The 12,500-nt window shown below is 35.5% G+C and overlaps 1 protein-coding gene across 1 annotated transcript in view; it reads left to right on the forward strand.

The window, feature by feature from the left end:
* The window catches only part of LOC122808719 (transient receptor potential cation channel subfamily V member 5-like), a 917,417-nt gene that overhangs the window by 878,510 nt on the left and 26,407 nt on the right, over window positions 1-12,500 (forward strand). Inside the window, exon 15 of the mRNA XM_044079711.1 lies at window positions 8,833-8,939. Coding sequence (XP_043935646.1) covers window positions 8,833-8,939 — 107 coding nt within the window. The remainder of the gene's footprint in view (window positions 1-8,832; window positions 8,940-12,500) is intronic.

A 12,500-nucleotide genomic window follows, 5' to 3' on the forward strand; every position in this document is an offset into this window, starting at 1 on the left:
TTTGGTTGTCCCCTTGAATGTTAAGACTAGTTAAGGAATGGTGTTTTCTTGAAGTTTCCTGGTATATTCCAATTCACATAGTCAAGGATCTTAAACTGAGTCAAATGGGGTGACTGGAGATTCCTGTAAGTGGTCATCCTGAAATTCATGTTGACGGTAAACTAGTTTTTGACAGGATTGGCTGAACAAAGGAATCTGTTTTCTTTTGCAGCTTGTTATACCTTTTGTAAAAGGCTGTTGTGTGAAAGCCTTTGAAGAACTGCAGTTGGGCTTTAGTCTAGTAAATTTGTACAGATGAATATATTGTCAGTTATGTTATGTCATCTCACATTCACCATTGGCCAAATTAATAACATTTAACCCCTTGTCTCTAAAGCAGCTAGTGATGTCTGATCACAAGGATTTGTCCTTGATTAAGACTTCCTGTATAGTGAAATGTTTGACTAAGGGCTACTAGTAATTCACTACAAGGGGTGTGGAAGGATTTGCAGAGTAATTTGGGGCAGATCATTGTGCAGAGTTGTGGACTGTTAATATAAATTCCTTTGTTTCCGTCAGCCCTTTCCTAGTTTACTGGCGCACTGAATTAGGTTCATTTACAAAGGGTATTGGACTCCCCATAGTATTAAACACTTTGGATACAAGCACATAGACAAGTCTGATGGATGTAGGCAGGAAGCAATGGACACAGTTGTTAAATTCTGGAACTGAAAATTTGTCCAAGTTTTTGTCGTTTCTTCTTCTGCAGGTTAAAAAAATTCCTTAAGATGGTTATAGAGTTAAATTTTGAAAATGTGACTGTATTGCATTCAGAGTTTACTGTGTCTTTATTAGGTGAAGACTGGCCTTGTTTTTTTTTTTTTTTTTTTTTTTTTTTTTGCATACGTTAATAATTTGTCATAAGGTAATTGCTTTCTTTTGGAGATCCACAGACATGCTCTAAAGAAATCCTTACTGGTTCATACAACTTCCATTTGTAGATGATTGGCATTGTTTATAAGGTCAATTACATGAAGAGATGGACTCTGAAATCCAAGTAGACCTTTGGGATTACACAGTTAAAGCTGTAAAGATCTAAACTTTTGAACTGTTATTTGATGGGTTAATTTGTACAAATGAAGGGATGGACCTTGGCTGACATAATTTTGTTATGTCTAGGTAACCTTTATCAGTAGTAATTTCTGGTACTCCTGCTGTTAGCCGAACATTTAACAGGTTTATTTTGATACAGATCAGTCAATGAGCGGCCATGGTGGTGCAGCGGTTAGCGTTGCCGCCTCACAGCAAGAGGTTTTCCGGTTCGATCCTCGGCTGGGGTGCTTTCTGTGCAGAGTCTGCATGTCCTCCCTGTGGTTGTGTGGGTTTCCTCCGGGTGCTCTGGTTTCCTCCCACATCCCAAAAACATGCAGTAGGTGGACTGGACACACTAAATTGGCCCTAGGTGTCAGTGTGTGCATGTGTGTGCCTTCTGTGGAAGGTTGGGCGCCGGGCTGGCAACTCGACACTGTAAAACTCCACTGCCAATCATGAGCGGACAGTGATCCACTGTGGTGACCCCTAACCGGGAAAAGCCGAAAGAAGAAGATTTTGATACAGATCATTATTGGTAAACATTGATTTTGACAAAAATGTTATTTGATATATATATATATATATATATATATATATATATATATATATATATATATGTATCAAACCAAGACCAAAATATAACTAGTCACACTCTTCCCTCTCTAAAATATCAGTTCAAAAAATTAGCAGATATTTTCACCTGAACCCTGGTCCCATCGTTCATATAACCAGAACTTGTAACCCCAAAATAAACCAGTTACCTAATACACCTCAGAAGAAAACAACATCCAAACTCACCTTACTAAATATGAACCTAAGAAGTATGTGCCATAACATCCATGACATACATGCCTATCCTGCCACATACACTCCTGATGTAGTCATGGCTACTGAAACCTGGTTAAAAAAGAAACAAAGGATAATGAGATATCACCCCCCCCCCCCAAGGATACAATATACTCATGTAAGACAAAACAAGATTGCAGGTGGTGTAGCAGACAAATTTATAAAAAATTCCTAACCATTACCTTACTTCCACACGAAGTACCCAGTAATTACACTCCTGAAAATTAGCAATAGGAAAACTATATCTTTAGCAGCAATGCATATACCACCGAGGAATAACATTGATCCTGCTGAAAGCATCCTGTATTGGATATCCTAAAAAGTTAACCCTGAAACTATAATACTTGGAGACTTAAGTATAGACTGGCAACTCATAAATTCCACTACCCGCACTGAATCCATAAACTTGTGCAACTGCAGACAATTAATAACCACACCTACTAGAATCAATAAACCTTCAGGGAGACACTCAACATTAGATTGTGTTCTTACAAACAAACTTGACAAACTGACAAAAGTAGGCTGCCTCTCAGATAGCATAAGTGGCCACATACTAGTATAGGTTATTAGAACTCACCATAACCTAGGTGGACATATTATCTGTAATCAAATATAAAATACAACCAATTTCAGCAAAGATATTTTCAATGAAACACTGAAAAACTATAACTGGAATGTACTTAGAACAATGCCACTAGATACTGCTGTAGAACACTTTAATAATATATTATTACAGACCTTAAATAATCTAGCACCAGCACATAATAAAAGAGTAAATTTCAAACCTGCACTATGGATGACAAAGGAAACAAAAAAATCCTGATAAAAAGGGATAAAGCCTGGAAAAACTGGTATAAATATAGAACTCAAAATGCCCTCCAACAATTCAGACATCTTAGAAACCTTGTAAAACTCCATGTCAAACAGGATACGCAAACATACTATACTAATCTACAAGACAAACATTTAAGCAACCCAAAACTTTTTGGTCATAAATAAATAAACTACTCCACCATGGCAAGACCCTGGTCTCTCTCCAAAAACAGGCAATATGACAAATGCTATCCTCACAAAGTTTAACTCCTCCTTTATACAATCAATATTGTCTCTCTTAGACACTAATACATATGCCCCCCTCTTACTCTACCCCTGTCCACTCAAAACCACCTACAGCTCTTCAATTTTAGTCCAGTACCTACTTCACTTGTAAGGAAGTTGCTCCTTAAACTAAAACTAATTCTGTAGCTGTAAACCAACTGCCATCAGACTACCTAAATGTGGATGTAGAGTCATAATCTTCCCTGTGTCCATACTAATGAATAGATCCATAGCAGAAAGATTCATCCCATCAGTATGGAAAAAATCCTACATCATACCACTGCACAAAGATGGCACATTTACAGAGCTTAATAACTACAGACCAATAACAATTTCGCCCCTCTCCAAAATATTAGAGAAATGCACCCATATGCACCTGATGCAATACCTAACCTCAAGTAACCTGCTCTCAGAAACACAGCATGGTGTTAGGCCCCAGCACAACACCACTACTGCTATACTACATTTTACCAATATAATAAACCGACATAGAAATGATGGTCTATTTGTGTCCACCATGTTCTTAGACTTGTCAAAGGCATTTGATACTATCTCACACCAGCAACTGCTCATTTGACAATCCTCAGTAGGACTTTCACAATACTTCTTGTTGTGGTTCCCTAGTTACCTATCTGGAAGGCAACAAGCCATGAAATGGCAACAAACCTACTCATCCTTTCAACCAGTTACTACAGGTGTCCCTCAGGGATCTATCCTGAGTCTTGTACTATTTAATATATTTATTAATGACCTCCACAACTGCGGTGGTGGTGCTGCGGTAGCATTGTCACCTCACAGTAAGATGTCTCGTTCGATTCTCAGCTAGAGTGTCTTCTGTCTAGAGGCATACATGAATGGGGCGTGCCTTTGTTGAAGGTTGTACATCAGGGCTGGTAACCCGGTACGTAAAAATCCACTACCAAACATTAGCAGACCAGAGTTCCGCTGTGGCGACCCCTAACCGGGAAAAGTCGAAAGACACAAACAAACATTAATGACCTCCATACCTCCACTCACCATGCTAGTTTAGCTCATTATGCAGATGACTCAACATTAATGTGTGCAGCCTCACCAATAAGCAAGCTCCAAGACATTACCCTAAAAATCTTTCTCCTCTGTAGACACGTGGTTCAAAGAATCCAACCTCCTACTCAGCCCCAAGAAAGCTAAGTTAATACTTTTCACATCAAAAAGTTGCCAAAATCAAAAGCAAAAAGTCAGCAAATAATACTGTCACTGAAACTGTAACTCACAGTAAACTTCTAGGCATTATAATGGATGACAGTCTCAAATATGTCCACCATCTACTGATCACCATTAAGTCTACACACACCGGAAACTAGACTTCCTTACAGATACTGCAAGAAAAACTCTAGCCACCATCTTCTTATACACCTCTCTTATGCACCACTCCTACCTTAACAAACATAAACAATATTCAAAGAAAAAAACTTGCCTCTTGCTACAATAAAATAGTTAAATTTGCCACTAATCTCTCCCACAAGACCCACCATTGTGCTAGTTTAAAGCAATTAAACTGATTTGAACTGCACAACTGTCTAACATATTCACAACTGACTACAACACACAAACTCATTCATCATCCAGAAAAATGCCCTGCACTACAAAACTTACTACCCTGCTGTCCAGCAAGGGACCTCCATTCTAGTAACAAATTCTTATTACTTGCAAATAAGTCAAATAATATTGCAGGAAACTCACTCTACTCCCAATGCATTGCTAAACTCTGAAATAGTATCCCCATGTGAGTAAAACTCTCTGACAAGCTCAGTAGTTTTAAACCACTGCTTAAACTACATCTTAAATCCTGGTCTTATACATGCTCATCACAGGGTTGAAATATTTTCACTGTACAATGCTATCCAAATATTCTCCTTAAATATAATATTCTCCACCTCTTACTGAAATGACTAAACAATTTTATACATAAATGCTGCCTGTACAATCCATTAAGGTGCATGTGTGCTTTCTCTTTAGTAACTTCCACCTCTGTAAAATCTTATAATCTATATGTATAAATGGAACTACTGCTTGTGTATAAATGTAAATAGAAATGTAACTACTCTGTGTTGCACTGGAACTTAGTATAATGCAATGTAAGCAAATCTAGCTTTTCTCTCTGGGCCTCCACTGAAAATGGATATTACCCAGTCAGTCTTTCCCAGTAAACAACGATGAATAAATAAATACATATAAATAATTTAGTGGAGTAGCAGTGGGGACACTCTTCACACTGTCATATATAAGTTTAGTTTTAATAGAATGAAAGAATGGGATTTTGTTGAAAAATTACAGAATGTAAAAAGGTTGTTTCTTATTGTAATTGTAATGATGGCTTTTTAAAAATTGATTTGGTGAGGGAATGTTGATAAATTTAAGAGACTTACTGAAAAAAATGAATTCTAGTAAGAAATTTGTTTTAGTTTACTTACAACGTTCATGAACAAATGATAACCATATTTGAATAATCAACTACATTTAGATTTACCTCACACAGAACAATATTCTAGAATTTTTCAAAAGGCAAGATTTGAAAACAATTGGCATGTTTTTGCTTTCCATCCATTGTTTATAAAAAAAGAACGCTAACATATCCCAGATAGTAAAGGAATCCAGACTAACATCTAAAGATAACCAAACAACTTAAGTGGTATTTTTGGAATATAGTGATTTTTTTTAATTTTATTTCATTTATGTATTTATTTATTTACTGATGATATAGCTAAAGAAGTTTGTGAATATAGGTTGGATAAATACATAGTATTTCTTTAAAGCAGTCAATCTGAGCAATCTGAGAAAAGAACTTAATGCACAAGAAGCTTTGCTTTGAAAAAAAAGGTAACATTTTGACTTGCTACAAATGCAAGAAATATAAAAAGAAAAACACCATAAGAAATAATTGGAAAGTTTTAGTGGGGGAAGACAAACGAACTACATGCTTAGGAGATGAATCATCTTTTGTGTTTAAACACTTTCAAAATATCAAAATGTCAGTTGAAAGTGAACAAGAGAATTATAAGATTTGCTCCACAAATAAACCTAAAGGAATGTTTAGGTGCAGAAGGTACGCCTCATGTAAATCCAAAAATGAAGGACCCTATATTAGTGCAATGGACAATTACTTTATTATTGAGCTGAAATGACATACAGCTCCTTTGTTGTTTATATTGCTACATACATTGATTGTATTTATTTTTATACTGATAAGACTAGTGGGAGATTGGAAAAGAGGATCTACAAAGATAATTATGCCACTAGGGCGAAAGTCCCTGAGCTACCAAGACAGGATGGAAACTCAATTCTTTTATTCAATGTCATAAAGACATATGAAAGGAGATCTGTGTCTACCTTACATTGCCATTAGAGACATGATGGCCCTGAACTTCCTGTTTTTCTGCAAGTTTAATATCTCTACCAATACTAGAACCAGGGACCTAGATCTTCTCAAATATGATGGCAATAGGATGATAAATAAAATATGATGGAAGGACAGGATTAAAACCCATTGCCTCCCACACCTCTGGAATAAACTTCACTTGTACGTTAAGCAGTATTATTTACTATATTATTTTAAATATAAAGTTTATAACTGGATGGGTATCCACAAATTTACTCCAGGATTGACTAATACAATCCTCCTGGGCAAAGAAAGCTCTATTTTGGGGAGAGTGCAGGCAAGGTATTAATGGTTATGAGATTCAGTAGCATTATTTATATATATATATATATATATATATATATATATATATATATATATATATATATATATATGTGTGTGTGTGTGTGTGTGTGTGTGTCTATAAAACAACAAATGCAGCAATAATTCAGTTTACAAATATTCGCGTCATGTACAAATTTTAAAAAGATTTGCTTTTTCATTGGACCATGTCCATATGTCTTTAAGAGGGGGAGATTATGAAGTAATGTTGGATGAACGTGAAAATGAATGGCAGCTTAATCTGAGTACAGCAATGGTAACTGGTGTCAATGAAAACATTAGTATCTAGGGTATTTTAAAAATTAAACCATGAAGGTAAATACATTTAAGCTTTGCATACATTTTATATAGCGTCATTTGTATTGTTATTGTATGTCATGTGGCTATGTAGAGTCATATGAGTGTTTTGACTGAATATAAATTGATGATAATAATGAATGTTGTCAGCTCTGTGGAAGTCTCAGTAATACTGAAGAAGATAAAAGTGCTTCACTTATTTAATATACAGCTTCTTCTGGTCTGTCAAGTCACATTTTTTATTTCTTTGTTTACTGTGGTATTGGCTTGCTCTGCATGGATCCATTTCAGCCCTAGCCCTAAAGTCCTCCCCAGTTAATTCCCTTACTCAAAATCATACTTTAGGCAGATGGAAGCTTAGGGAAACAAACCCTGAAATGCATAATGAAACTTTCTAACAACTCATAGTCATACTACTCTGCACTGTTAGATAACATATTTAAATAGAGAGGTACACTTACTGTCATAATTCACTGCAGGATGTTGCCTGGGTCTTCTTGCGAAACTTCAGATAAATTATCCAGAAAAAAATTATCCCTGATTTTTTTTTAAATAAGGGCATATATGTGTACATTTTACAGTCACCATGAAACAAGTTAAATTTAGTTGAGTATGGAATGGTTTATACAAAAATTCCAGTTACAAAATAAAAAAAAACAAAGAAGAAGCCTAATAGTTGAGTTATGAATAACCTACTCCACACTGAGGTGTTATGATATAATAGTTAAAAGTTTGTAAGATTAAGGAGAAAGGCCTTAAATTGTTGTTGTAAGAACTTTGGTCTCAATGTGAATGATGGTTTCACATTTCAATAGTAACAGACATTTCCTATGTAAGGTATTTGTATTTTATGAGATTTGTTTTCATTTTGACACCTATAAAATACTGGAGTTCATATAGTACAGATAATGAAACTCACTGATACAGGCGAGATAAAGTCACTGTGATTCTTGGTATTCATTTAATTCAGGTAGCATTAATCATTTCAGTATCTAAGAAAATTAGTACTGTGTAAGCTTGCTTTGCACAAGATGTTTTCATCGTTAATGTATTTATTTGGGGGTTGGCTTAATGGTTAAGGTGTTTTAGCTTATAGACATAAGGTACAGGGTTTGATTCTCACCTTTGGGAAGTATGGCTAGGTTTAAGATGTTCCTTGGGGTCATTAGCCTAGCAATTGCCCATGAACCTAAGTGGGTGGGTTGGTGCCAGACTCTTTTCAGCCACACCCAGTGGTGCAAAATTTATAACACAACTCTACACAACTGGTATGATGCATGTTTTTTTTCAGTACTTTGTGGTTTAGATTCCATTATTAACACAGTGTAGATACTAATGTTTAAGATATACACAGCATATATAAGAGCAGCATAACAGACAATCAGGACAGAGTCTCGGTTATTAGTTCAAGAAGTTGATGTCAGAAATTGCAATTCAAGACGATCCCAGTTAAGTATTAAAGGCCACAGGTGATACTTTTAAATGAATCGTTTACTTCTTAAATAAAAAAACAGGAAATAGACTATACAAAGTATAATATATGGGGTAAAGGCTCTGTGATGAAGATGTCAGATCTTGACTTTCTTCTGGGAATTCTTTATTTACTTTCATTTCTAGCCTGGATAAAAAGTCTTGGAGCTATTTGCTTGCCAGGTTGTTAAAAGAAAACATTAATACAAGCACTTCTTTCTTAAGCATGCATTAAGTAAGACAGGAATATGAGAATTTAAATATCAGTCAGATTGAAATAAATGCTAATTACATGCCCCATACTTTTGAAGGTGGTTGCCACGACTGTTTTGCTGGAACGCAAAATGCCAAAATTCCTATGGCCACGGACTGGGATTTGTGGTAAAGAGTATGGCTTAGGAGATCACTGGTATCTGAGGTAAGAGAAATGCTTTTATTTCCTAATACTACTGTTAATAATAATAATTAATTTATAGACTTTATGTGTGTTTAGTAACAAATGATTTCTTATCAGGGGCTTGGTTATACTGTTGGTTTTCTTTGATTTTGACAGATACGAGAAAGTGCATTTATTCCATTGGTGCCAGATTAGAAGAAAAATGTTTTCAAAAGGATCAGCTGAACCAGGCATTTATTTATTTATTAACATTTGTTGACCAGAAAGTCCACTGGGTCAGAGACCCATTTTCAGTGGAGGCCCAGGGAGAAAAACTCCACAAGCAAAATACAAAGAAAGACAATATTTAAAATACAGTTTAACAGTATTACAGATATAACAGGGAGAAAAAAAAACATATTACAATTTAGATTTAATCTGAAAGTAGACAGAATTTTACAATTGGTAGTAATGTTTAGTACCATGTGCTTTGTTTTCAGCATGAGGAGATGCTTTCTGTATAATCTTTTATCGAAATCGATTCACTTCCACTAGCAGAATGATGTAACCTTTGGAGGGGTGGAATCTTCCTTAGGGAACATTTCAACTGTCACATCTCATAGGAATGCACATTCTCATTTCATAAACAAATGATTTTTTTCAGACAAAGATAAGACATAAAACAAAAAATATATATACAACATACATCAAAACACAATCAACAAATATAAGCACTGTTACCAGTTTATAAGCACAATAATGACCTCCAGCTCAGGAACTATAGGGAAAATGGATTTCTGTGACAAGGACATCATCTGCTATGGATTCAAGCCTCACAACACTCCTGGATGTTCCATTATTTCCCTATAATACTCAACTTCTTGAGCATTATTTCTTATATATGGTCACATGGATATGGAGTGATTGCATGCAATTTATATTGCAGAGCAGCATGTGTGGCAGATGTTTCTGTCTGTAATGCAGAAACAGCAAAAAACAAAGGGTAACAGACAAATTATAAATTGATCAGCAGTTATGCAATATGTGTCACTACCTATTTGAACTAATACAAAAATTCTATATGACAAACTCACATCAATGATTGCATTAAGGTTCACCTTCTCCAACTCTGTTTACAAATCCCATTGACAACCATTGCTAGAATGAGGTTAACAGTAATAAGGAGGCTGCTCCAAGTGACAGCTCTCCTTAAAACATGCAGGCCTTTCTAGCACAGATAAAAAAATAGATGAAATACTTATCCTCACCAAAATTTGCTTGTGGTATGAGATAAAACGTATATGTAACAGCAAAATTAAAACTGAAATCAAAAGCAAATGTATGATTGCTTTGCTGGGACCTGACTGAATTCCACTCCCAGCAAAATTAAAACTACAATAAAAGGCAGACTAATGGCTGCTTTAGTGGGGCCTAAATGCACCCCCACACACATATCCCTCCTCCCACTTTTCCTTAGTGGCCAATCTACTATTTTAATATCCCACTTCTTCTCCAGCACTCGCACCAGATCAATTGCCTTTTCATTTCCCTTTCATTTTGTATATTCCTATTTTTCTTTTTGCATATATTTTTTCTCACACCACTCCCTTTTCTACATGGTATAGATCACTGCTCCTACTTTTATTTATTCACACCTTCCATCTGTTATATATTGGTTCTAATTACCTGGCTCATGCAAGAATCCAGAGGTTTAGCTAACTATCCTGGCATCCAGTGCCATCTCCCAATCTGGTGCCCCCCTTAACTGGTGCTCTGGTGATCCATATCAAAGACACAAGTCCCATTCTTCCCGATTTATACTCAACTTAGAGTTGAGGAGCAAAAAAAGTCTGTTCACAATCCGATAACCCAAACTTAAACAGCAAGACAAAAAAATAAAAGCTGTAGCTCTTCTGCTATTTTAAACTGTAGAAAACTGCTTGCTACATCTGTAATAAGCAGCTGCTGCAGTTTATGCTACAAATGAACCATTAAAGTGCTTCATTTCTGACTTCTGAATGAAAATGCACAAATGCAACACCAGCATAATGCCAGTAATGCACTTAATATTGATTGGCATCAGCATATCTCTCTGTATAACAATTTGCACCTGAGTAGTTGACCCCTACACCCTACCCTAGCTACGCCTCTTGTTTCCATCTTTCAAATGAGCAGTTCCATCTTATTTTCTAATACAATGATCATACTGTTCCCTTATTTTGAACAACTTTCGTGTTCTGACATAATGCTTACATCACATTAAATTATTTTATGACAAGCTGTTAAACACTCTGTTCTTGTTCACACATATTAAAAACTAGTTCAACTCAATTTCTGCCACATGCATTTATTTCTGTCTATCACTATACTCTTTGTTAAAGAATATCCTTCTGTAGGTGTCTATGAATGCTTGCTCCTTTAGCTTTTTTTTCTGACAAGCAAAAGCTATTTCTGCTGTCTGTACGAGTGTAAATAAAGCACATAATATTTCAAGTAACACAATTTTATTATATATGGTTTGAAGTAAAATGTCTTTCTGTGCCACATTTATACCCCTCTATCATCCGTTCCAAGAATGTATTATATGTTACTCTTGGATAATACAGATAACTGATCATATATGAATTGCAAAACAGAACATTTTTATTTTTAATTATAGCTTCATCACATAGCTTCATCACATCCCTACACCATGACAGGGATTAAGAAATACAATGCATACTGCATTCTGCAATCCTACATTGCAAGTATTTCATAGCCATGCAATCCAAATCCCCAACAATTCCATTTATCCATATTTTATGATTTTCATAGTTTAGATTGCTGTTCTTGTGTTTCAGTGAAATGTAGTAAATTGTTATTTACATGTTTCCACTAGAAAATGCATAGTGTTGTGTAGGGATTATTCTTCTGATGTATGTTTTACTTTTTAAATAGTTGAATTAGTTTTAAAGCAACTTTGTGATATAGTGTTTGTTTTATTTTTTTATTGTATTTATTTAACCCATTAAATCCAACTAGATACAGATGCTTCTCTTCAGTGAGAAATTGGATGTATTGCTTAGTTAAGTTACAGCCTTTGAGTCACACATTAGGCTGAAGGTGATTTGGGGGATCAAACCGCTTCCTACAAGATGAAGCTTGTAAGCAGCTGATGGCTTTAAACCTGTAGTGGAGTGCCGGGTGGGAAGTATATCCTTATATATATTTTTTCCATTGGCATTGTTTTTAAGTTTAAGACAGACCTCCCAGCTGCTGCAGGTTTGCCGTTTGCTCCTCTGTTCTGCTTTGATTGTAGATACCATTCGTTTCTGCTTTTTCATTGGCTCAGCTTTAGAGTAAATAAAAAATTGACTTCACAGTCAAAGGAACTTTTAGCAGGTGGTGCTCAATGGTTTGTTCTACTATAATTGTGTTCAAAATGATACTGCAGGGTGCTTAGGGTCTACCTTAGAGTAATGCTCAAAAACTGTCTCTGACTGTCCTTATGATGGACTTTTGCAGCTCTTTATGTTTAGATTTCTCCTTGGTTATTGAGCAAAGAAGATGAGAGCTGATGTTCATTCAGTTGGCTGCTGTTGTGCATTTTGTTGAAACACACTG

Source organism: Protopterus annectens, chromosome 8.part0 (genome assembly GCF_019279795.1).
Source record: "Protopterus annectens isolate FY-2018-M chromosome 8.part0, PAN1.0, whole genome shotgun sequence".
Lineage (NCBI taxonomy): Eukaryota > Metazoa > Chordata > Ceratodontiformes > Protopteridae > Protopterus > Protopterus annectens.